Genomic DNA, 26773 nt, shown 5'->3' on the forward strand with positions numbered 1-26773 from the left:
TGGAGAATAAAATGTGCAGTCTCTTTGGAAACTGTTTCTAGTTCATTAAAAGGTTAAACCTAGAATCATCTACAGTGCGACTCAGAAATTCCACTCACAGGTATATACTCAAGGTATATTAAGGAGACAGCGCTGTGTAGTACAACATTGGCAACCCATATGGGCGCCAGTTCAAGTCCCCTTCTCATCCAGCCCCCTGCTAATGGGCCTAAGAAAGCAACAGAAGATGGCCCAAGTGCTTGGGCCCCTGCACCCGCCTAGGAGATCTAGAAGAAGCTCCTGACTCCTAGCTTCAGCCTGGCTCAGACCTTGACATTGCAGCCATTTGTGGAACGAACCAGCAGATGGAAAACTTTCTCTGTCTTTAACTCTGCCTTTCAAATAAAATAAATAAAATCTTTAAAAAGAGACATTTTTTAAAAGATTTATTTATTTATTTGAAAGGCAGAGTTAGAGAGAGAGAGAGATCTTCCATCTACTGGTTCACTCCCCAAATGGCTGCAATGTCATGGTTGGAGCTGGGCCAATCCAAAGCCAGGAGCTTCTTCTGAGTCTCCCACATGGGTGCAGGAGCCCAAGCACTTGGGCCACCTTCCAGTACATTCCCAGGCTCATTAGCAGGGAGCTGAATCGGAAGTGGAGCAGCTGCCAGGACCTAAATCGGCACCCATATGGGATGGGTGCATTCACTGCATTCAGTGAGTGGCTTAACCCCCTATGTCACAGTGCCAGCCCAAAAAAAGATATTAAAACACATCTTCACCAACAATTTATTCACAATGTTTACAGCAGCACTATTCATAATAGCCCCAAAGTAGAAGTAACCCAAATATCAGCTGGTGACTGGATAAGTAAAATGTGGTTTATTCACACAATATCATTTGGCTATACAAAGAAAGGAAGTACTGATACACGCTACAACATGGATGACCCTTGAAAACATTATGCTAGCTGAGAGAAGCCAGTCACAAAATGACTCATGTGATTCCATTTACATGAAATGTTCCAAATACACAAATCTATACAGAGAAACCAACTCAGCGTTTACTTAGTGTGTGTGTGTGTGTGTGTGTGTGTAAATGGGGTCAAATAGGGATTAATAGTTGCACTGTGAATACACCAATAATGAACTGTACATTTTCAATGGGTGCATTTTAATGACCTGTGAAGTGTATGTCAGTAACAGTGCTTCTGAAAATCCCAATAAAGAGTCTCACTGCATTTTTTCCAGAAATAATTCTTAATAGTCCCCCTAGAACCCAAGGCAATAGCTGGAGCCCAAGTTGAAAGGCTCCAGAGATCCTGAGGTTAAAAGGAGGAGAAACAAGGTAACTTCTGGTGTACCAGGATAATGTTTACAAAAGCTCAAAGTGAGTGACAAATGTGAAGTACTGGGCCCTGTGCTATTGATTCTTTAGACTCACACAGATTTGCCCCAACTAAGCATCTAAGAGGAGAATCACCTCTAACACTGTAATCCCAAGCAGCTGCTCTAGCCTTCGACAGTCAGCAGAGAGCTGAGATCAAACAGGACAAGAATCTTCACACCATTTGTAAAGCCAGAGTTGAACAGCAAACAAGGAGTGAACAAAATACTTGGAGGGTGATATTCCTGGCCTCGGCAAAGAATACAGACACGAACAGAAAACTGACTCCATGTTATGCTTTTGTTTTGTTCTGTTTTTGTTCAGAATCCGAGAGCAGAACTTCTGGGAAATGGAGTAACTCCTATCCTAAGTGGACATCCTGAGAAAACTGTTCCACTTTTATAATCCTCAACTTAAGTCATAAACCACTATCATCCCTTAACTGACAAAACTCAAAACGCTCTACGCGTGATGTACGGATTATTTCAATTTATACCAACTTCCCACCAACAAAACTGAGAACCTCCGAGCTAAGTGTAATACCGCCCTGTGAGATACTTCCCTGAATGTGATCGAACACAGCTTTTTATTGAAATTACTCTTAAACAGGTGACAGTCTCTTGATACGATTCGTGATTTTACTAGGAATTATAGCCACCTGGGTATTTCTCTGCTGTACCAAGATGTAAGGCTGTCACATTTCAGGATTCTACTCGATGCTTAGACAGCCTTGATTTTTCTAAAGGTAAAATTCATTTATCTAGTACTCACAGCAACATTATTTTTGTGACAAAAGAACAGCATTTGAAACCGTGCTTTCTGTATACCTATTATTCTGGACAACTGATTTAATTCTATCTTTTGCCACTGCAGAAACTTAAAAATATAAATTGTTCCTTGCAATGAAAGGAAAGAATCACACAAAGGAAACTAAAGTTTTATTTACACCAAATCATTTACTAAATTTAAGATCCTAGTCAACATCCCTAAAAAAAAAATCCCTCAAATAAGCCATCAACATAAAGTCTTCCTGATGCTCAAGGCACTAAAACCATATTATTAACAAGGAAAACAATCTTTTTTGGATTCTGATTTCTCTCCTTTGCAAAGGGGTCGTTGTCCCGTGACGCTAGTTAAGTCTTGTCAAAGCTTATGCCACCTCTGAAGTGAGGCTGCTCACAACCATGACCACTGGGGTAAGTGGAAGGGGGTTAAATGACCTAACGCTCTCCAGCTAGGCAACCTGGAGCAGATTTTAAAACCTTCATCTGTGTAATTTCCTCTCTCCAAGATCCTGTTGATGTCTGCCTGTACAACTCAGAAACGTGTCTCAACTGTCTCCACAGACAATCTAAAGCGTTGCTGAGAAGTTGGCTGTTTTCAAAATAGTTGATGAAAAATACCAAAGCAGCACCGTTTGTATTATCTCCTTATCCAATCCCACGTCACGTCACGTCAACGCATAGTTCTTTACCCAGACCCTGCTGGGGAAATGCCAGACGCACCTTCCTTCCCTTTTCATAGTTCAAGAAAACAGAAACCAGGGCATTGTAACTCAGACGCGCTGCACACTTTTCCATAAAACGAACTGGAGCCCTGGGGAACTGGGTGCGCGAATCAGGCTCTCCCTGCATTTCACAGCTTGCGTGTCTAACGTAAACAAAACACGTCTCGTCCGAGAGAACCGCGCCTTTCGGGGGCGGCTGGCTGTGCCGGGCTCAGGGTCCTGCCAGGCAAGGGGAAGGCAAACGGCACTCCCTCCCGTCCGAATAACAAACCATAAATCAGTGGGCCAGCCTGAAAGCCCCGGGCTGGGCAGCCGGGGAGCCAGGCGTAAACACAGAAAGACCTGTTGGCCAGCTTCTCTAGCTCTAAGTTTCGCGCGTGAAAAACACAGCCATACTCAAATGCGTTTCTCGTAAGTTTCTGGCTCCCCGGGAGTTTGGATCCACACCAAAGGCGAGGCATCTTGCACAAGAAGAAAAAAAAAAATGGAGCCTGCGCCTTTAAGGTAGCATCGGCCGGCTCCCAAAAGGCATTCCACCGTGCACGACAAAGAATCTGGCGAGCACTACCTCTGGGGTTTCTCCCAGCGACTTGGCCGGGTCCGAGCGGAACCCGCCGAGCCGACCAGCCCCGGCGGTCCCAGGGGCCCCCGCAGCTCGCCCCGCGCCGCGCGGCGGGAGCGCCTCGCGCGCGCCCCGACTCACCGCTGCCGGGCTGCGGGGACAGCGTGGAGACCGAGGTCTGGCCCATGGCTGGGGTCGCAGGGCCAGCTCCAGCGATCACGAGGCTCTCTCGGTCCTTCGATCAGGGGGCCGCTCCCACACGGCTTTGCGGGCGCTCATTTCGCGGCCTGTGCCGAGCCGCCCGCCCGGTCCCCTCACCTTCTCCCCCGCGTGGGTCTCCCAGCCCGGCCGGCCGCAGCCGGCGCGGCGGATCCAGCCCAGCGGATGCCTGTCATTCCTCTATGCAGATTAGCTGGGGTCAGAGGTCACCGGGAGGAGGGGGGCGAAGGGGAGGGGGAGGGGTGCGGGCGGGCGCAGAGGCTGCGGGTGGGGGTGGGGGAGGCCGGGGCTGGCGCAGCCGCAGCCCTGGGGGCGCTGGAAGACCCGCACCCGCTCGGGGCGGTTAGACAGCTCGGACTCAGCCCGCTCAACTTTCCTGTAAAAGGTTCAGTGTCAAATGATCCTCCAGGCCTGGAAGAAAGGGAATTAAAGTACTTAGTCACGGTACTTAATTTCAGAAAATTTGTTGCTTGAAAGTTAGCTCCTGACCGAAGTTCTCTGAGCGGTATGGCCCACTGTCGGGAGCCGTGTCCCCCCCACCCCCGTTGCAAACACCAGCTTCCTTTTCCCAAATGGGATTGCAACAGCGACGCCGCCGATGGCTTTGGCGAGGCTGGACAGCAAACCTGAGGGGTTCAGCCACGGTGGGGTGGCGTGGCCTCCGCAAGCACCTTGCTCCCAGCGCGGATGCTCGCCTCCCACGCTGCAGTCCAGACGGATCAGGGCGACCCGAGGTGTCTCCAGTACACAAAACAGGCCAGTAGGAACAGTAATTTAGAAGCTGCCATTCCCTGAAAACTAAATTAAACCCTACTATCATATCCTATTAAATTTCAGTTTTCTTTAAAAAAAAAAAAAGTGAATACAGATAAACAATCTTAGTATCTGCGATGCACAGCTGTGGAGAGCCCTGTGGATGCCCTACCCCCACAATGGCCACTGGGCTGGACAGTGGTCCCAGAAACGTGTTCCCTTTTCGGAAAGGTTTGATTCCTGCACTTTTCTGAATGCACTCGTCTCATTAAAAACTAAAAATGGAAAAGTGCAACATTTAGTTTACCCTAAACATTCAACTTTGAACTATTAAAAAAGTATCTAGTATGTGTTGTAGAAGAAAACCTAATTGTTTTAAATATGGGAAGCATTCTTTTTTAAAGTCTGTACTAAGATCATGCGGTTCCTCGTTTCATTTTTTTGAAGAACACTTGGCTGTTTCATCATAGTTGAGTATATTGCCCTATTTTCTCACGCTCAAAGAGTCCACCCTCTATTGCAAGGAAGATCTTTCCCCAGGAAAGTAGATCAATGATCTACCTCACTTGTCTCATTCACTCTCAGGAAATCCTGATCTTCTAAATGAAACAGGATTTTAACCAAAGCAGGAGTTTTAATTAAGACAATGAAATGAATCCTAACTAGATGTCTTTATAAAGTACAAAAATGTTGTGTTTGGGAAACACATTCCACCGGTGAATGTCACACTCCCACTGGTGCTGCACAGCTCTAGTTTCTCAGGGTTGGCTCGACACATCCTCATTCACCTTCCTCGAGACCTTGCAGGATTTGCTGGTTAACACAACCTTTCGCCTCGTCTGGGACCCTTGGGCTCCCCAGAGCAGATTACACCGTGCTCTCTGAAACTTCCCATTCCTTCACATCATCCTCCAAGCCTGGCAACCAAAACTGCAGAGGTACGAGTGTGCACTAAGGTTTCTTTATAATGGTGGCACCGTTGTTCTATTTCCAGCTCTTCTCTCGGGGACTCAAGAGGCCTTTTCAGCAGAGCTAAGGAGCTACACTAACGAACACAGAAAAAGGCCACAGAAGTCCCTAAATTGCATTTCTAGGTCATAACATAAAGATTAGAAATTATCATCTAACAAGGGTATTTTAACATGATTTTCCCCCAAATTGCCTGACTCTTGCCTTACTACCTCTCACATAGTTTTAATATGAGTTCTGGGTGTTCCTCCCATAAGTATATAGTTTAACTCTGGAAACACTTAACGTCAGCTGAAAAATATGGACGTTTCTCTGTGTATGACCCCCTTCTAGGGAATTTATAACAATGCTAAGCAAAATCAGTGCCAAAACTGAGCTCCGAGGAAGTTATCTGCATCTGTCCACAATTCTTCAGCAGTTATCTCTTTGGTCCCAGTCTTTAACCTGGTGATAGCCTGGTAAATGCTTAACAACTGGTGTGTGCTGTGAGGAGACAGGGGCAAGCGCAAGGCTGCTTGCTGATTTGTATTGTTTGCCAATCTCCATGATGTAAATACTCCCACAATGGCTGATTCTCTGAGCTACCAACCTGGAGCAAACCTAATGTCAACCAGCTTACAAAATTCCTTGAAACTTAACAATTTGCCCTAAGCGCCTGTATACACCACCTTCCACACATCACTATTTTAATTATTGATTTATTGAAAGGCAGAATCAGAGACAGAGGTTGTCTATCTGCTGTTTCATTCCCCTCACGTCCCAAACACCCATGGCTGGGCCAGGCCCATGCTGGGAGCCCAGAACTCAAACCAGGTCTACAACCCAAGAACGTGAGCCATGACCTAAGATTTTAAGGGATTTTATTATTCCAGAGTTCACATGAGCAGGAAGCTACGATTGGAAGCCAAAGGAAAGAACTCAAACTCAGGTACTCTATGAAACGCAGGTGTCCCAAGCATCACATTAACCCCTGTGCCAAGCATCCACCCCAACACTGCTTTTGTCTTTTCTAATTCACTGCCCTTAAGTCATATCATGACTGAATTTCAGGAATAGTTCACATTAAATCTTCCTGAAAAATGTAGAACAATGGCATCTACTGATTTTTCCACTGAAAAGTCTAAGTGTTTTTCTGTCCCTGAAAGAACTTCTGTGATTTGTTCCTGAGGTTTTCCAGCCTCTACCCTATCACACAGATTTCACTGGTTTTCTGATGTGGGAGTTAATAAGCTCACCCAGCTGGGATGCTCAAAGTGACACTGGTATTGATCATGTCTTTTAGATAAAAGGTACGGCAGAAATGAGCCTAAACTTCTACTGAGTATTATGTTTCCAGTTGAAATTCTGGATATATAACCAGTGTTTACCTTTTAAAATGTTACTGTAATGCGGTTGCAACTACAGAAAGTGCTTAGTGTATCTTTTAACAATGGCAGATACTAATTTTAACATGATAATATCAAAAGACAAAAGAGAACTGCTGTTAAGAATGACAGTTCTGGACATTCAAATTATATGAAGCATTGGCAGAAGAGAAGATTGCATTCCACAAGTATTAGACGACAGAACAGGAAATGAACCTGAGAGACAAGCTTTTCTTTCCTATTGTTCGCATATTTTTATATGATTTATTTCCTGCGTTTTCCTTCTTCTGCTCACTCAAGCTAAAAGGATTAACAAAATACCTCGCTTGTGCCCCGCCCTGAGCCAGTCCCTGCAGAGGGCGTGGTGTGGCTCACGTGTGCTTGTGTGCTTACTTAGTGATTGAGTGCTGGAAAATAAAGATCTCAAGGGGTGGTGGTGGAATTTCCTTCTCCAAAAACTTTCCCTTCACCCTAGGAAGAAAAGTGACGGTAATTCGCTATGCTTCATTGCAAAAGCACAACAACTTATTCATCCATAGTGCTTGAAACTCTGATAACTGCTATAAAATGAACTATCTTTAATTTATTCATGAAAATCTGTGGAAAACAATCGTTAACTGTATTTTTTTTTTTTTTTTTGACAGGCAGAGTGGACAGTGAGAAAGAGAGACAGAGAGAAAGGTCTTCCTTTGCCATTGGTTCACCCTCCAATGGCCGCCACGGCCGGCGCACCACGCTGATCCGATGGCAGGAGCCAGGTACTTATCCTGGTCTCCCATGGGGTGCAGGGCCCAAGCACTTGGGCCATCCTCCACTGCACTCCCTGGCCACAGCAGAGAGCTGGCCCGGAAGAGGGGCAACCGGGACAGAATTCGGCGCCCCGACTGGGACTAGAACCCGGTGTGCCGGCGCCGCAAGGTGGAGGATTAGCCTAGTGAGCCGCGGCGCCGGCCTTAACTGTATCTTTGATAACCGCCCAGTTTACACAAAATAATTGCTTAAAGTAAGGTCACAATCACTGTTTTATTAGCCACTACATCTCTCCTTAGAACTAATAAAAATTCTGGCACAAACAGTGGCTCAATGCATGCACGATAATAAAATAAGCATTTATATTATCTCCTTAAGGGTAGCAAATTCAAATATGAACCAAAAAATCCACCTGAGGATATATGTATGATTTTGGCAACAGTGTACTGATTCTATAGAATATCAAGTCTACCAGTGACTGTAATTTTCCTTTGCATGCCACTCTTAAACACCTCCTCAGGCATCATAATTGTGGCACAGCATGTTAAGCTGCTGTCTGCAGCACTAGCATGCCACATGGACGCCAGTCCGTGTTCTGGCTGCTCCACTTCCAGCTCCCTGCTAACGCACCTGGGAAAGCAGTGGTAGATGGCCCAAGTGCTTGGATCCCTGCACCCACGTGGGAGACCTGGAAGAAGTTCCTTGCCTCTGGCTTCTGGCTGGCCCAGCTCTGGCTGTTGCAGCTATTCGGGGATTGAATCAACAGATGGAAGATTTCTCCCTCTGCCTCTCCCTCTCTTCCTCTGTAACTGTCTTTCATATAAATAAATCTTTTTTAAAAATTCATTAAAAAACCTAGTCATTCAACTAGAACTGAATGAGGACCTCCCCTGGGCATGGCACCTCATGGGCATGAGGATAAGTGAGGCAGAGAGCTGAGTCTGGTGGAGTGTGGATGCTGGAAGTATGGCAGAGGGTGTGAATTGCAGCTCACAGCTAAGTGACTACAACCGTGAGGACTCTGCTGAAAGCTTGATCACTCCAGGTGTTAAGGAAGTCAGGTACAGGAAGGCACAGGAAGGCCCTGAACTTTATCATTACTGAATCCACTTCTTTCCCACACAAAGCTGAATGCCTCAGCTTCCTAAATTAAATAGTAAATGCTGACAATATAACAGTCAGTATTGTTTCTATGTTTATTGCTTTTAATTTTCTGAGGGATAAGTTTAAAAAACCTAAAATGTACCCACTTCAAGGAAAGAGTTCAACATATTTTAGTAAATATGTAGTTCAACCACCACTACAAATTTCAGAAAACTCTGAGAACCCTACACAATCCTTCTGCAGTTAATTCCATCCCATTCCCAGCTCAGGCAACTACTGACCTGCTTTCCATGCTTAGTTTTGACTTTTCTAAAATTTCATATAAATAGAACAACATATGCAGTTTTTTCTTCTATCTGGCTTTTTCTTACTTAATGTTATTTATATTCCTACATGTTGCTCTATATACCAGTATTTTGTTTCTTTGTGTTCTCAGTAGTCTTCCATTGCATGGCTATTCGATGAAAAAAAAAATATATATATGATAGCTCTATAGTACCAAAAATTCATTCATTGGTTCATCATTCATTCAACAAATATTTATTATGGATCTCTAGTATACCAGTCTCTGTTCCAGGTACTTGAGATGTAGAATTACAAAAAAAAGTAAAAATACCTGCACTTGCAGAGCTTACATTCTAATGAAAGAACATAAAATAAGCAGCCAATACAGTTAAGCTCATAAATTTTATAGCTATTTAGGAGATGAAAAGTGCTATGAAATAAATAGAATAGCTAAGAGAAATTGGACTGGTTTGCGGTGATCACAACAGACTTCCCTGAGAAGATGGTGTTTATGCAAAAACTCAAAAGAGGTAATGGAATTCCCCACATGGCTGTCTGGGGGAAGATGTTTCAAACAGACAGATTGGTTAATATAAGAGCAGCGTGGATGTTTGAAGAACAAAAGGGGGCCAGTGTAGTTGGAGTTGATAGGGAGGCAGAGAGGAAGAGAAAGGGATAACAAACCACACAGAGCTTTGTAGGTGACCATAAAGACTTTGGCTTTTACAACAAGAGGGTTGGGGAAACAATGATGGGGTTTTCAAAACTTAAGTCATTTATTTACTTTTATTGATTTAAACAGATGGGGAGAGGAAGAGACACACACGCACGGGGTAGGGGATGGGGAGAGACAAGGAGACAGCAAGAGATCGTCCATCTGCTATCTCAATATGGGATGTGCACAGACATTCCAAGTGGTGGTTTAATCCACAGCACCACATCATCTGCCCCTGGATACATTTTTAAGGTAGAGCTCAACTTCCTCATAGATTGAATATAGATAATGGGAGAAAAGAAAAGAAGGAAAGATTATTTCAACATTTTTTTCTGAGTCATTGGAAGGATTAAGTTGCTGTTTATTAAGACTGAGCCAACAGTAAGTGGAGCAGCTTTGGGGTAGAAAATTGAGTCTTGAGATGTCCAGAATTCATGCAAGTGAAGAAGGAAAATAATCCTATGTGAAACCAAGGGGGGAGAAACAGTCTATGCCTACACATGTTCTAATAAAATTGATTATTGAAAGCAAAGAGAAAAAATTTAAAAGTATTAGGCAGAAAATACAGGTATCACTTTAAGAAATTACAATAAATTCAATGACATAACAGAATTATATTTTCTTAGCATGATGGGAAAGTGTCAACTTAGAATTCCACATCCAGGTAAACAATCATTCACTAAATCAATCATTCACTGAAAATGGTTAATCACTAAAAATTTCTACAGGGGATTCCTCAGGAAGAAATAGAATGGGCCCAGAGGTAGAGGTGGGATAGAGGAAGCAGCAGGGAGAACAGAAAGAGATGAAATAATGATGAATGCAAACAGCTATGGAGTGTGCAGACTGGAGAGGCAGATGGTGATTATCGAACATATGTTAAGGTCTGGGTCTTGATATACTAAATAGTTTTAGACTTTCTTAGAAAAAAGTTAGTTTTAAATCAGAAAAATACAATGAAATTCCAAAGCAGAAATGATATTAAAGGAAACTTCACCAATCCAAATGATGAGAAAATAGAGAGGAAAAAAATTTAAAGAGCATGCTAAAAATAGTGACACAAATTAAGATGGTCAAGATATACCCAAATCAGTAATCTCAATAAATGTGAAAGGAGTGGGTTTTCTTATCTGATGACAGAGACTAAAAGATTGGAAAAAGCAGAAATACATCTTTCAGTCAATTTTAGGAGCTACACCCTAACAGCAGAAGCTGAAAATAAAAGTATGAAAAATAAAATAAACACCAAGCAAATGCTTATCAAGAGAAAACTGGTATATCAATATTACTAGATTAAAATCAAAGGCAAAACAATAAATAGCATAAGGGGATCTATTATGATAAAAATAATAATCTAGCAAGATATACAAATTACCAACTAGTACCCCCCTAACATCAGAATATTTAAATATGTAAAGCAAAAACAAAATTAGAAGGATAAAAGGACAGATCCACATTAACAAGGAGAGCTTTAAACACACCACACCATGTAGACGTAATAGTGATCAAGAAAGCAAAACACTTTTAAAGATATGGACTGGAACATTCCAACTGACATGCTTGATGTCTTCAGGAAAAAGCAACTGCACATTTCATAAATGCCCAATCATAGGAGAAATCTCGATCAATTTTAAGAATTTGCATTATGAAATTTTAACTGAAAAGTGATCCTTGTTAAATACAAGAGTGGGAATAAGAGAGGGAGGAGATGTACAATTTGGGACATGCTCAATCGGACTTGCCCCAAATGGTGGAGTTAGAAACGTGCCAGGGGATCCCAATACAATCCCATCAAGGTAGCATGTACCAATGCCATCTCACTAGTCCAAGTGATCAGTTTCAGTTCACAATTGATCATAATGAAAGGACTAAGAGTCAAAGGGATCACACAAACAAGACTAGTGTCTGCTAATACTAACTGATAGAATCAAAAAGGGAGAGAACGATCCAACACGGGAAGTGAGATACACAGCAGACCCATAGAATGGCAGATATCCTAAACAGCACTCTGGTCTCAGAATCAGCCCTTAAGGCATTCGGATCTGGCTGAAGAGCCCATGAGAGTATTTTAGGCATGGAAAGCCAAGACACTCTGGCAAAAAAAAAAAAAACACAACAACAAAAAAAAACTAAATGAAAGATCTCAGCAAGTGAGATCCCAGTAGAAAGAACGGGGCCATCAAAGGAGGTACCTTTCTCTGAAGGGAGGAGAGAACTTCCACTTTGACTATGACCCTTTCGGAATAAGATCGACGTCGGTGAACTCAAAAGGCTTCCATAGCCTTGGCAACTCATGGCTAGAGCCTAGCGAGATTACTGACACTATAAACAAGAGTGTCAAATTGTTAAGTCAACAACAGGAGTCACTGTGTACTTACTTCTCATGTGGGATCTGTCCTTAATGTGTTGTCCAATGTGAAGTAATGCTATAATTAGTACTGAAACAGTATTTTACATTTTTTGTTTCTATGTGGGTGCAAACTGTTGAAATCTTTACTTAATATATACTAAATTGATCTTCTGTATATAAAGATAATTGAAAATGAATCTTGATGTGAATGGAATGGGAGAAGGAGCGGGAGATGGGAGGGGTGCTAGTGGGAGGAAAATTATGAGGGGGGAAAGCCATTGTAATCCATAAACTGTACTTTGGAAATTTATATTTACTAAATAAAAAAATAAAATGCTTTAATGATCAAAAAAAAGAAATTTTCAATTCTGACAATAAATAATTAAATTAGTAAACAACAAGAAAAGTATCATTAAAAACAGAAACAAAAACCCCTCTCACACATTTCTGGAAACTAAAGAAGAAAAAAAAACCACTAAACTCCTAAATAATGTGAGAACATCAAATAGAGATTTACAAAATGCTTAGAACTAAACAGTGAAAGTACTACAACACATGTGTGGTGAAGCTAATGTGGTGAAGACATATATTTAGAGCCTTAATTGTACTTACTATTTTTTAAAATTTTATTTAAGGAATACAAAATTCATGTATTTCATATATTTAGGAACATAGTGATACTTCCCACTATACCTCCCTCCCACCCAGGCTCCAACCCTTCTTCCTCATCCCTCTCCTATTCCCACTCAATTTTTACAAAGATCTATTTTCAGTGTACTTTATATTCATAAGATTAACCCTACACTAAGTAAAGAGTTCAACAAATAGGAGTCAAAAGAAAAAGGCATCGTTCTTCAACCGTAGGCACAAGGGCTGTAAACAATCATCAAATCTCAAAATGTTAATTTCACTCTAATACATTAAATTTTTGGTACTCTATTAATTACCACAGATCAGGAAGAACATATGGTATTTGTATTTTTGGGATTGGCTTATTTCACTAAGTATAATGGTTTCCAGTTACATCTATTACATTGTTAAAGACAAGATTTCATTTTTTTTTTTTACTGCTGAGTAGTATTCCTTAGTGTAAATATGCCATAATTTCTTTATCCAGTCACAAGTTGATGGGCATCTGGGTTGATTCCATATCTTAGCTATTATGAATTGAGCTGCAATGAACATGGGGGTACAGATAACTCTTTCATATGCTGATTTCATTTCCCTTGAGTAAATCCCCAGGAGTGGGATGGCTGGGTCATATGACAGATCTACTTTCAGATTTCTGGGGTATCGCCATACTGATTCCACAGTGGCTGTACCAGTTTATATTTCCAGCAACAGTGGATTAGGGTACTTTTTTCCCCAAATCCTCACCACCCTCACCAGCTGATTTTTGTATAAGAGCCATTCTAACTGGGGTGAGGTGATTAACTGTGCTTATTTACAAAAAACATCAACAAAAAGATTTATCCAGGGAGAAATAATTTAATCACACAAAGGAGTTGAGTAAGTATTAAATTATTGAAACTTAAAAGATGAAAGAAAAGAAAAAAGGGGGAAAAAGAGAACAGAATGAGAAAGGGAATAAAAACACAAGTGCATCAATGAAATAGGAATGAAAATCAGGTGAGGGGTTCACTGCTTTGGAATGCCCAGTCCATTCATTTACCCACATGAGTGAAAAGCAAGGGCAGGCTCAGTATTTTAAGATTTTATTTGATAGGTAGAGTTACAGACAGTGACAGGGAGAGACAGAGAGAAAGGTCTTCCGTCTGTTGGTTCACTCCCCAGATGGCCAGAAGCCAGGTGCTTCCTCCGGGTCTCCCACGTAGGTGAAGGGGCCCAAGAACCTGGGCCATCTTCCACTGCTTTCCCAGGCCACAGCAGAGAGCCGGATTGGAAGAGGGGCAGCCAGGACGAGAACTGGTGCCCATATGGGATGCCAGTGCTGCAGGCAGAGGATTAATCTGCTGTGCCACAGAACTGGCACTCTCAGTATTTTAAGCGAATTAGAATATAGGTGAAGACAATTCAAGATGAAAAAAAGAGCTACCTGGTAGTTCTAAGAACTGAAACATCACTACTAGAAGGGTGAATTTAAAACTTATTTTGTATTCAGGGAAAAATATAAATTCATTTTTAGTGTTATTTAGGCAACTGTCATTTTTATTAAACAGCTCATCATTCTGAAATGGAAAATAGATGAAAAACCACTGCTGCTTATTTTTATTTCCTACAGGGTAAATATCTCTGTCACATTCTTATTTGTAGTACAATGGTATGTTTAAAGCTCCAAATGCCATCTTAAGGGAATCACAAACAAAATGAGTAGTTTCTTATATTTAACAGATTGAACTTCAATTGCTCTTTATTTTTAAGTTCCTGGAATTTTAAACCAGAAAAAAAAAAAGCTATAAGGTTAGTTCCTAAAAACACACTTAGTTTCAATAGATGTAAATCTAAACCTAAGAAATGCCTCCAAGTAAAACAACCCGCTAGGGACTGTTGCACATATTGAAGAAGCTTTTTAATATAAAATGGATTTCAGTAACTGCAAATTACTTCTCAATTAGGGAAAGTTGACACATTCTTCAAACAGGTGATAAAGATGGGAGCTGAGAAGGGAGGGAACCATGCAGCTTGCAGGTGTTCTGACTTAATCTTTCATCAAAACAAGATTTATTTAGGGAAAAATCATATAATCACACAATTAAGAAGTAGACATACAAAACACACTTGAAATATTGGCATTTAAAATCTACACACACTCACCAATGCAATGAATTCTTTTACTGAAGGATTTTCATTCCCCAAGTTCTCTAAGTAGAGGACTTTCCATTTTAAGAATACACAATTGAAATTCTTACAAGTTAGAAAAGGACCCAATGCAGAATAAGAAGCAATCTTCATCTGAAAGATTTTTATTTGCAAAATTAGTGTTGTACTTTAAAAGCATAGATTTCAAAATTTAACTTTTAATTCAATTTTCCACAAACTTCATGATGTGTACTAATGTGTGTATATATACATATGTATGCATACACAATTATACATATAAGTGTGTATATGTGTGTGTACATTTGCAGGAGAAAATGCTGTTGATTTTGCTTTCCTGTAAATATTCCAAAACCTGCAGAAAGCTCCAAGGATTCCACCATTTTTTCAGATTATTTGATTTCTTCTTTATGGGTGTGTATACAATGTTGTTTTGTGAACCTATGACACCATCATGATTTATTTCTGTGAATCAATGCTGAACACAAAACTCACATTTTAATATAATAGTCAACATCAATATGGACTTCCCACTTGGGTCTGCAATTTTGGGGTGGTAATTTCTTTGAATTCATCTTAAGCAGTACCTTACTTTATCTAGAATTGTTCATTTTATGCGAAAGCACTATGAATATTTTAGTTGTATTCCATTATTTATGGCAATACAGAAATATCTAGTACCTGAAAACTGATATTGCCGTCTGAAGAGTGAGGCTTTATTTCACAGCTTGCCAACACTGCAGTTACTTAAAATTCATGACTTATTTTCTTCCCATCTTCTATCTAGGTTTATCTAAAGCCTTGGGTCTCAAGCCTCTATCTCTGTCCACCACTCTCTAAAGGATTCATGCTCCCTCAAGGTTTTATTATTCCTGTCAACTTGGGTCGACTGACTCTCAATATCTGGCCTCTACTTCTGTTCTATTTTGTTTTCTAAGAAGCATCCACTTAGATGCTAAGTACTCTGGGCTCTTAATCTATTTATTTCCATACAACCCCCTCCTCAGTGGAACTTATTCCATGGCTCTCGCTCATGTGTTTTCGCTCACAGACTGAGTCAGTTGGAGGCCAAGTCTGATTCACCATTTTGACACCAGGTCAGAGTCAGCATGTGGTAAATGCCTTGTATTCTATATACAAATGGATCTGATCAGCATCAGTGCACTGTTTCCATCTTTGGGTACCAGAGCAAATAGGAAAAGGAACCGAAGGATGCAGAAGTGCTGTGGGCAGGGTTAGTGTCAGTGCTATCAGTAAAACAGCCATGTCAACAGCAAACCAGAGGACTATTTAAGCTTTTTGATGCAGCAGCTGAGAATACATAGAATCTAAATACTGACATAACCACATTTAATATGCACCTACTAAATGCACCTACTAAATTTAAGTTTTCAATGTTCCAGTTGGAGCTCTGTTCAATTTCTCTTCTGAGCTAATCAGCCTATGTCTTGTTAAAAATTGATTTGGCTGAAATACGGTAGTGCTAAGGCTAAACTGGGACATTCATTAGCAGAAAAATCACTGTATACAACAAGCAAGCTTGAGAGAGGGTTTCAGTTTACTCTGCTTGTGGAGGAAGGAAATACTTGATTAACTGAAGTACTACAATAATGTATCTCAACATTGGGGGTGTGATGGTCAGAGACTGAAAAGACCCCTGGTATTCAAGTCATTATATAAGCCCCGCCTCTTGAGAGTGAGTGGGATCTGGGACTTTCCTCTAACCACCAAGAGTAGGTGATTATTCGTACAGTCAGACCTCTGGATCCATGGGCTCTGCATCTTCAGACTCAACCAACATTGAATTAAAAATACTAAAAACAAAAACAAAATGCGTTTGTACTGGAACTGTACAAGGTTTTTCCTTGTCATTATTCCCTAAATAACTATTTGCACAGCATTTACATTGTATCAGGTATTGTAAGTCATCTCAAGATGACTTAGGAGAGTGTGCATGAATCATGTACAAATACACCACTGTACAAATGGGACTTGAGCGCCCTTGGATTTTGGTGCTGGACTCAATCCTTGTTAAATACTAGGCAGGAGCTGTACATGGTTGTGCCATCTAAGATTGTAACACAGGTCTTGCTTAGAGATGCTAACTCCCTTCCTATGTTTGAAAAAGAAGCTTGCCCTGCTGTGAGATGCCGTGGAGAAGGCCAGGAGGTAAGGAACAGAAGGCAGCTCCGGCTCACAGCCATCAAGAAACCCAGCCTCGTTCAGGCAGTCTGTGGGAAGCAGAACACTGCTGCCACTGCGTGAGCTTGGAACAGTGACCTCACTCAGCCAAGCCTTAGATGAGACCACAGCCCTGACTGAGATACTGACAGTACCCTTGTGAGATCCTGACACCCTTAGTGGAGAACCCTGTTAAACTTTACTCCCCAAATGAGAGATAACTAAAGCTGCTAAATGTATGGTAATATTGTTAGGCAATAATAGACAACTAATCTAGGGAGGATTAAAGGAAAGAATGGTTTATTAAGTGGAAATTGAGAACCAGAGGGAATAAGAGATATGAGACATCAATGTATGAGTCAAGAAAGAGATAACAGCATGGAACAAGAAGACATCTTTGCAGCTCAGATGGTCAATCCAACACTTGCCCCATGCATTTAGAGACAGCCAGGGCCAGATGGTAAATTGTAGCCAATAGCTAAGAGAAAATATAGTTCATATGCCAACAATTGTTTTTTTAACCTATATCATATTTCATTGAAAAATATTACACTTGCAAGACAAAATTATCCACCAATACTCAGCATATCTGAATTGCAGAAGCGGTTCCTAGGGCCACTTAAATCTGTTAGAGCCCAAAGTATGAGCTCAAGCCCTAAGGACTGTGACTTGTGATCCATTCTTGACTTTCAATCATCTGGACCCAGAGCTGCAACTCTTGGCATCCAGCAGTGGGTAGTATACATCATTATATATTTTTAATTACTATCCCAAATAATGAAAGTGTGCTGAAAAGTCACCAAGAGTTAAATGGTTCATTCTTGATAGATAGGTAGGTAAACAGTAGACAGTTGATAGATAGATCAATCCTTTCTCCTACTATTGCTCCATAAGAAAAATAGATTTTTTTGTTTACTGTTTTATCTCCTTCCATGATGGTAGCAATCAATAAATTTGTTGACTGAATGAAGCAGCTTAATATTTTCCCATTATTTATTCATGTTTTAAAATGAGGGTAATAATAATAGTACCTAGCAGAATCAGTTGTGAAGACTGACCAGTAATATATATGAAATAATTAGAACATGGTCTTGCATGGAGTAACTGATGCATAAGAAATACTGTTAAAGCACATTATCTAAATATACTTTATTGAAGGAACCTATTAGGATAAAGAAACTGAGCGCTATAATTCATTGTCAGATAGAGGAAAACCTTATCCTTTGTGAGTTTCAATTTCAGGTTCACTTTTAAATCTCTGTCTAGGTTTAACCTGAAGTTCAAGAATTTACAATGTTTTTTTTTGTTTTCTTTTATTATTTTTTTTGACAGGCAGAGTGGACAGTGAGAGAGAGAGAGAGACAGAGAGAAAGGTCTTCCTTTTTGCCGTTGGTTCACCCTCCAATGGCCGCCACAGCCGGCGTGCTGTGGCCAGCGCACCGCGCTGATCCACTGCACTCCCTGGCCACAGCAGAGAGCTGGCCTGGAAGAGGGGCAACCGGGACAGAATCTGGTGCCCTGACCGGGACTAGAACCTGGTGTGCCGGCGCCGCAAGGTGGAGGATTAGCCTAGTGAGCCGCGGCGCTGGCCTACAGTGGTTTTGAAATAAATTTAGAAATAGAAGTTTAGCTCCAAAGTAACAAAGGAAGTGAATGGGTTAAATGTGATCTTTTCTATTGAAATTTATGCTAAATTATGTGGGTTTTTAATATCTTAAATTCAAAATCCATTTATTCCAAACTCTAACCCAAGCAGAAATGCCTTCTCTTTCTAATCCAACTTGGAAACTTTTCAAGTCTTTCCCAAGATTAAAAAGACTAACTATCCCAAGCGTTGTCAAGGATATCTAGCAACTGGACTCTCCTGCATTCTTGGTGGGAGTATAAAATGAAACTCTAGAATTTGGAAATTTTGTCTGGCAGTTTCTATAAACATATACTTGTTCTATGTCTTACAAATTCTACTTGTGTCATTTAACCAAGAGAAATGAAAACCTATATACACCAAAAAAGCTGTTCAGGGTCCAGGCATCTGGTATAGCCAAAGTTACTACACAGGATACCCACATCATGCATCAGAGAACCCAGCTTACTATTAATGCGCACCATGAGAGGCAGAAGATTTTGACTCAAGTGGTTGGGTCCCCTGGCTTGAACCTAACCCAACCCAGGCATTGTGGGCATTTGAGGAGCAAACCAGCGGGATGAGAAGTCTCTCTATTTCAAATATAAGTTTTTAAAATGTTAAAAACATTCCTGTGCAGCCATGTTCATAGCAGCTTTAGTGATAATAACCAAAAACTGGAATAGGTCAAGTGTTTATCAGCAGCAGAATGGGTAAATGAAATTGTGGTACACATGTTAATGGAATACTGCTCAGCAATAAAACACTAATGTACTGCCCAGATTCATTCTCAGAAATAAAGGGTATATTTCCTCCAGGTGCTTGGAGTGTTGCTGGAAGATAGCCCTCAGCTCTTAGTCCTCTTCCAGGAGATTTCTTTTTCTGAAACAGGAAGCCTTGCCCAAGGTACCACCATTTTCTGGACAAGCAGCCCACACCCCAGTATCTGGTCCCCACAGGGGTGGGCATAAATGGCCAGGGCCACGGCTTGCAGCAACCAGACAGCCCTTCCAACATGAGAGCTCCCAGTGAGATCAGCTGAAGTGTTGGGGCCACCTCACAGTTCCACTTCTCCCTCTGTTCAATCCTGCGTCCCGTGGCTTCTTTGCAAAGCTGTTGGTTCCGAGAGAGATTCTTAATTAACACCCTGCATGCTAAACTTTGTCTCTTCGCAGGAGTTCAACCTGTGAGAAACTACAAAGAAACCAGCAAGGAGGACCCTCAAAACTAATTTACCATGAAAGGAGCCAGATAAAGGAGTACATATCCTATGATTCTAGATTCCACATTTAGAGCTCTGGGCCTGGAAAAGCTAATGTGAGGTCAAGGAGCTCAAAATAGGTTGCCTGTGGGTGGGGACTCACTGAGGGTCATGAAGGGTCTTTTTGTGTACGGGTGTATGTGAATGAGGGGGTAATGCTGCATGGATGTATGCAATTGTACAACTCATTGAGTCGTTGTCTTTAGCAGCTTTGTATTTATTTTACTGGATGTAAATTAGACCACAACCTTTTTTTTAAAAAAAAAAGAACCACATCAAATTTGTTTCAAATTGAACTTATGGTCAGCTAACATTCTAAATATTTAGATTTCCATGGTGGTCAACCAAGCAACTGTTCCTCTGGAACCTGGCAGTTAATTTTTGGATCTAAATTGGTGGATTAACACGTCTGTTGTGCTCATCGTTTTGTGGAGTTCAAAACTAATAGGCATGTTCTTTCTATTTGAGTCATTAATTAAAAATGCTATGCTAATCAGTTACAGCTCCAGAGGCCTGTGAAAAAGTCATGCAATTGCTTCTTCTAGGATGACATCTATTCATTAATCAGCTCATTGAGTGAAATATTCATTCATTCACCTACCTGGATCCTCATTTAGCACGGATCTCCCAGAGAAATCTAGATCAGATGATAAAAGTCATAAAATCAAGAGCATTGCAGCTGGGAAGGATTTGAGAGAGCCTTCAGGTCACAGGTGAGAATGGCTCATAGGACATGAATTGAGTGTACCAGGACACAAATCAGAGCAAGTCCCTGGTCTAGACAGGAGTACATCAAGCACACATCTCAGGACATATCCCACCAGCCAACCTTGCCCTTGCGCCTGTTGTCTCCTTGCAGTTTGGTTTGAAAAAGAAAGCCAGCAAATGTATTTTATCCTGTGATTTACTCTTCCCTCTACTGATGTTTCTTTAAAATAGTTGTCCCCGTCATCAGCTTAAGATGTTTAGTAAATGGCATGACCTCACTGGGAGCTTTCATGTTGGAAGGGCTGTCTGGTTGCTGCAAGCTGTGGCCCCAGGCCATTTATGCCCACCCCTGTGGGGACCAGATACTGGGGTGTGGGCTGCTTGTCCAGAAAATGGTGGTACCTTTGATGTTGACAGCCACCTAAATTTTGCCACAAACTAGGAGAAAACAGCCTCTCTGCTGCCTCCCTGCTACACCTCCCATGTGACTATTGGTAGTAAGCAACTTTGGTGAAATCTGCACTTGATTCTCAGTGAATATGTGTGGCCAAGAAACAGGACATTTTACTAAAAATTCCAAAGGACTTTCATCTCTATGGAGATGGTAGTATGTGGTCAATGGTGCAAAGTAAAAAGCTCATTCTGAAATACGAACCAAGAGCAAATCAAATATAAACATTCTGTTGTAATCATCTTTTCCTCTCTAGATTTTTTTGGCAAATTCTGTGGCTTCATACTATGAGTTACAATCTTTGCTTCAGATGTTTTCTCTCCTGGAAATATCTGGGAAGGCAGATGAAAGCAAAGTGGGAGAAAAAATACAGAGAGAACTTATATTTAATGACTATTTCCATATCTCTACTCATCCATTTTTTAAGATTTTTAAATATCATCCTTATTGAGATATAATTGACATAGCACACAATTTACTCATGTAAATTATATAACTGGATGCTTTTTAGTATATTCACAAAGTATGTGACCAATATGACAGTCAATTTTATGCTATTTTTATCATCCCAACAAGAAGCCTTGTATCATTAGCCCCACTCCTTATTTATCCACAATCTCTCCAGCTCCAGACAGCCACTAATGCACTTTTTCTCTTGGAATTGGACTATTCTGGACATTGTATATAAATGGAGTCATACAATATTTATCCTTTTGTTACTTGTTTCATTACTTAGTATTTTTGGAAGTCATCCACATTGTAGCAGGTATCAGTATTTCATTTCTTTTTATTGTCAAATAATATTCTACTGTATGGATTTACTATATTTATCCACTCATCAATTTGGTGGACATTTGGGTTGTTTCTACTTATTGGTTATTTTGAATAATGCTGCCATAAACTTGAAATACAAGTTTTTGGTTAATATTTTGTTTAATACAGGATTTCATTTCAGTATAAATTTTTTAAAGATTTATTTGAAAGGGAGACTTAGAGAGCAAGAAGTAGAGAAAGAATGAGAGAAAGATTGATTGATCTTCCATCTGCTCGTTCACTACCCAAATGGCCACAAAGGCTGGGGAGATGACAGGCAGACTTCCCATGGGTCTTCCATGCAGGTGGCAGGGTCTAAAGCACTTGGGCGATTTTCCATTGCTTCCCCACACACATTACCCGGTAGCAAGGTCAGAAGTGAAGCAGCTGGGACTCAATCTGGCACCACATAGGATGTTGGTGTTGCAAATGTCAGCTTAATTCCTGAGCCACAACATTGGCCTGGAGTATAAACTTAACAATGGAATTGTTGATAAAACGGCAATCACATGATCAAGTATTTCAGGATCTACAAGAATGTTTCCTGAAGTGGCTATATCATTTTACATTCCCACCAGCAGCATATGAAGATTCCAGTCTCTCCATATCCTTGCCAACACTTGCTTTTATCTGTCTCTTTGATTATAGCCATTGTGTGGGGTATGAAGTCGTATCTTATTGTGGTTTTGATTGGAATTTCTCTGATGGTTAATGCTGTTGGGCATCTTTTCATGTACTGGTTGCCTTTTAAATCTCTTCTTTATTCTAAGACAAATGTCTATTGAAATCCTTTGCACATTTTATATAGGACTATTTATCCTTCTATTCTGGTATTTCAATTGTTCTTTATACATTCTCAAGAAAAACCAAAAACAGATATAAAATTTACATTTTTACATTTTACAATTTCTTGGTTGTCTTTTATTAATGGTAGCCTTCAAGACAAACAATTTTTCAGTTTGATATCTAGATTATCTATTTTTTCTTTTGTTTCTTATGCTTATAGTGTCATAGTTAAGAAACCATTGCCTAATCCCAGGTCATAAAGATTTACCTCTATTTTTTTATTCAAAGCATGTAATAGTTTTAATCTTGAGTTAACTTTTTAAATATGGTATGAGGAAGAGTTCCCTCTTAATTCTGTTGCCTTAGATTCTTTGCTGATAAGACAGTTCATTCCACATTGAATTGTCTTGGCATCCTTGTTGAAAATCAATATTCCAAATATGTGAGACTTTATTTCTGGATTCTCAATTCTATTCCATTTATTCCATATATAAACTATTCCCCAAAATAAACTTTGCATGTGGGAAGCTGCAGGACTTCTCTCAGGCTATCAGTAGACTGCGTCTTCAGAGCAGTACAACAAACAGCCTGGAGAGTTCTGCTTTACCCATCTCCACAGGCTGTTCAGGTAGGGGATTTAGCAAGACCACGGGAGAAGCACTAAGAGCAGGAAGATGGAGTTCATGGACAGGAGACAGAGCAGCCTTGATTAAACAAGGATGGAAAGGCCAAGTCACATACTTCAGAACAGCTTTACCCAAATCTGGAGGGAAATGTCAAAGCAGCCTGTGTTTCTAAGCACAAGCCTGCCTGCTGTCATGTTCTGGGGCCAGCTGTGTTTCCAAAGGTGCACAGTTCAGTCAGAGGGACCACATCAGAGACCCTTGCGTCCAAGGGCGTGGAGGACAAAGGCTCCCGCAGGGAGACAGCAGGGAGACGCGGCTCACAAGCCAGGGCAGCTCTCCTGTGCCAGTCACAACTTGCAGCGGGAAGGAGGTGGCTATGGGAACACCTGGTGCTTTTCTCCTGTCTGCCAGGGAACTTTCACTCAACCTGGCAGGAAATAATGTGGCTGTTCTGACAGGGTGCCGGGTTCTGTGCCTGCTAAGGGTCCCCCCAATCCCATCCCCGCCCAGAACCAGCTTAGCCTAGACAGTCCAGGTGTGACTGCCAAGGCTTATCTGCAGGTGGGCGGCCAGCCTGGTTTCAGCTCCCTGCTGCAAATCTGCCATTTCTGGTAAAACCACTTGGCTATTTCCACCTCACAGGTTATTCAAGCATTACCAGGGCTGCTCAAGATCCTCAGCAGGAATTAGCAGCACCACTGAATTCCTGAAAACTCTGAGCTTTGTGATAAGAACTGAAAACTGACCTGGCTCAGAGGAAAGCCATCCAGGGGTGAAACAAAAACAAAAACACATGTGTGTCAGGAACAGCCACAGGTCATCACGCAGCCCACGAGGAAAACATGGCCCGAGGCACTGCGATAAGATTTCCTATGAGAAATCCTGGCTCAATGTGCATCAACTAGAAGAATTCCACCTTTGGGGCTGGCCTTGGGGCACTAACTTCCAACCAGCTTCCTGCTAATGCTCCTGGGAAAGCAGAAGATGGCCCAAGTGTTTGCACTTGGGCCCCTGCACCCATGTGGCAGACCCTGAGGAAACTCTGGCTCCTGGTTTTGGCCATTTGGCTACACTCTTGTAGTAGGAGCAGACAGAAGGTCTCTCTCTCCTTCTGTCACTCTTTCATATAAATAAGTAAATCTTTAAAACTAAATAAAAGAATCCCACCAGTACAGAAATAGAGGCAGAACTTGAGCATCTTTATCTTTGGTGTGCAGTCACAGAGTTTCTTTCCCTTGGGAGAACTTAAAACAAAACTCACCTGTGCTTAGTAAATACAAAAGCATTTTTAAAAGTTTGTGGGGAAGGGGCCGGCGCGGTGGCCCACTAGGTTAATCCTCCACCTGTGGTGCCGGCATCCCATATGGCTGCCGGGTTCTAGTCCTGGTTGCTCCTCTTCCAGTCCAGCTCTCTGCTGTGGCCCGGGAGTGCAGTGGAGGATGGCCCAAGTGCTCGGGCACCTGCACCTTCATGGGAGACCAGGAGGAAGCACCTGGCTCCTGGCTTCGGACTGCTGCAGCACCGGCCGTAGCGGCCATTTTGGGGGTGAACCAATGGAAAGAAGACCTTTCTGTCACTGTCTGTAACTCTACCTGTCAAGTAAATAAATAAAAATCTTTAAAAAAAATTTGTGGGGAAAAATGGAATTAAAAATGAGTATTTTGTTGCAAGTTAGGTGGAAAATACATACTGTGAAAGAAACATGATAGATTTCAAAATTGGTTTTGCATCAAACACATACTCTTCCATTTTTTTCCACAAACTTCTATTTTCTTTTTTCTTTTCTTTCTTTCTTTTTTTTTTTTTTTTTTTTTTTTTTGACAGGCAGAGTGGACAGTGAGAAAGAGAGACAGAGAGAAAGGTCTTCCTTTGCCGTTGGTTCACCCTCCAATGGCCGCTAAGGCTGGCGTGCTGCGGCCAGCGCACTGTGCTGATCCAAAGCCAGGAGCCAGGTGCTTCTCCTGGTCTCCCATGGGGGGCAGGGCCCAAGCACTTGGGCCTTCCTCCACTGCACTCCCGGGCCACAGCAGAGAGCTGGACTGAAAGAGGAGCAACCAGGACTAGAATCCAGCGCCCCGCCCGGGACTAGAACTTGGTGTGCCAGCGCCGCAGGCGGAGGATTAGCCTATTAAGCCACAGCGCCGGCCTACAAACTTCCATTTTCTAAAGCAGGATTTTATTTAAAGATTTATTTATTTATTTGAAAGGTAGAGTTACAGAGAGTGGTAGGGAGAGAGAGAAAGAGGTCTTCCATTCACTGGCTCACTCCCCAAATGGCCATCATGGCAGGGTCTGGTGTGGGTGGAAGTCAGGAGCCTGGGGCTCCACCTGCATCTCCCACGTGGGATGCCATTGTCAGAGGCTACAGATGAACCCACTGTGCCACAAAGCAGGTGCTCTCTGTAAACTTTAGAAGTATCTTTCTACATGTCAAGGAACGGAGCACATACTACACGTGTCTCACAAGGAATAGGTGTTTGGTGTATTTTGCACATGACTGCCATATGTATGTGTCCCTCCCCCTCTTCATATTTTCTAAATTCACACTAAAATGATTCACCCATCATCTGTTCAGATGGTTCAGGATTCTATTTCTCTGGCTATTTCACCTGTGCTCTTGGGGTTCACAGTATTTCAATAATTATGTAACCAGAATAATGTTGCACTGTATCATAGAGCTATGTGTGCAGAACACTTTTATCAGTTTAAGAAATGTATCCTGTTTGCAAAGGCACAATAAAGTTGTCTCTTAAAAACTATAGTCAATAAAGCTAACAATAAACCTTATTTAATAAACCATGTTCACATTTTCTGATAATTGGTTTTAGAAAAAGTCTAGCATATCCAGTTGTTTCAAGGATTTCGTTTTAACTTTAAAAAATTGCTGTATATTTAATTTATAAATTCTGGATTAATAGAGCTTTGGAAAACTTTATTTATTTATTTTTATTAATTTACAGAGATCCTACATGAGGAGTAAGTGCACAGTGACTCCTGTTGTTGACTTTACAAATTGACACTCCTGTTTATGGCATCAGTAATCTCCCTATGCACCAGTTATGAGTTTCCAAGGCTATGGAAGCCCCTTGAGTTCTCCGACTCTTATCTTGTTTAGACACGGTCATAGTCAAAGTGGAGGTTCTCTCCTCCCTTCAGAGAAAGGCACCTCCCTCTTTGAAGACCTGTTCTTTCCACTGGGATCTCACTCACAGAGATCTTTTTGCCAGAGTGTCTTGGCTTTCCATGCCTGAAATACTCTCATGGGCTTTTCAGCCAGATCCGAGTGCCTTTAGGGCTGATTCTGAGGCCAGAGTGCTATTTAGGACAACTTTGGAAAACTTTAAAGATGCTTTGTTGGGGGAGGCATTGTGGTGTAATGGGTTAAGCTGCTGCCTGCAATGCCAGCATCTTATATGGGCACTGGTTCAAGTCCTGGCTGCTCCACTTTCAATCCAGCTCCCTGCTAATGCACCTGGGAAAGCAGCAGCAGATGGTCCAAGTGCTTGGGCCCCTGAACCCACATGGAAGATCCAGATGAAGCTCCTGGATCTGGCTTTAGCCTGGCTCAGTCCTGGCTACTGTGGCCATTTGGGGAGTGAA

General features: G+C 41.6%; 1 protein-coding gene across 19 annotated transcripts in view; it reads right to left on the bottom strand.

The window, feature by feature from the left end:
- Positions 1-26773, bottom strand: part of PHACTR2 (phosphatase and actin regulator 2) — a 324330-nt gene that overhangs the window by 139866 nt on the left and 157691 nt on the right. For 5 of the 19 annotated variants that reach the window (XM_089333685.1, XM_089333684.1, XM_089333681.1 and 2 more), the window contains exon 1: positions 3755-3866. The exons of 8 other annotated variants lie outside the window; for them this stretch is intronic. Coding sequence is in view for 6 of the 11 variants with exons in the window: in XM_070073470.2 (XP_069929571.1) it covers positions 3578-3623 (46 nt within the window). In the remaining 5 variants the exon portion in view is untranslated. Of the gene's footprint in view, positions 1-3577; positions 3867-26773 lie in introns of those variants that run through there. 6 more of the 19 variants (XM_070073469.2, XM_008263586.5, XM_089333679.1 and 3 more) reach the window with 4 other exon arrangements.

Source organism: Oryctolagus cuniculus, chromosome 5 (assembly GCF_051225735.1).
Source record: "Oryctolagus cuniculus isolate XC-2025 breed Fujian yellow rabbit chromosome 5, ASM5122573v1, whole genome shotgun sequence".
Classification (NCBI taxonomy): domain Eukaryota; kingdom Metazoa; phylum Chordata; class Mammalia; order Lagomorpha; family Leporidae; genus Oryctolagus; species Oryctolagus cuniculus.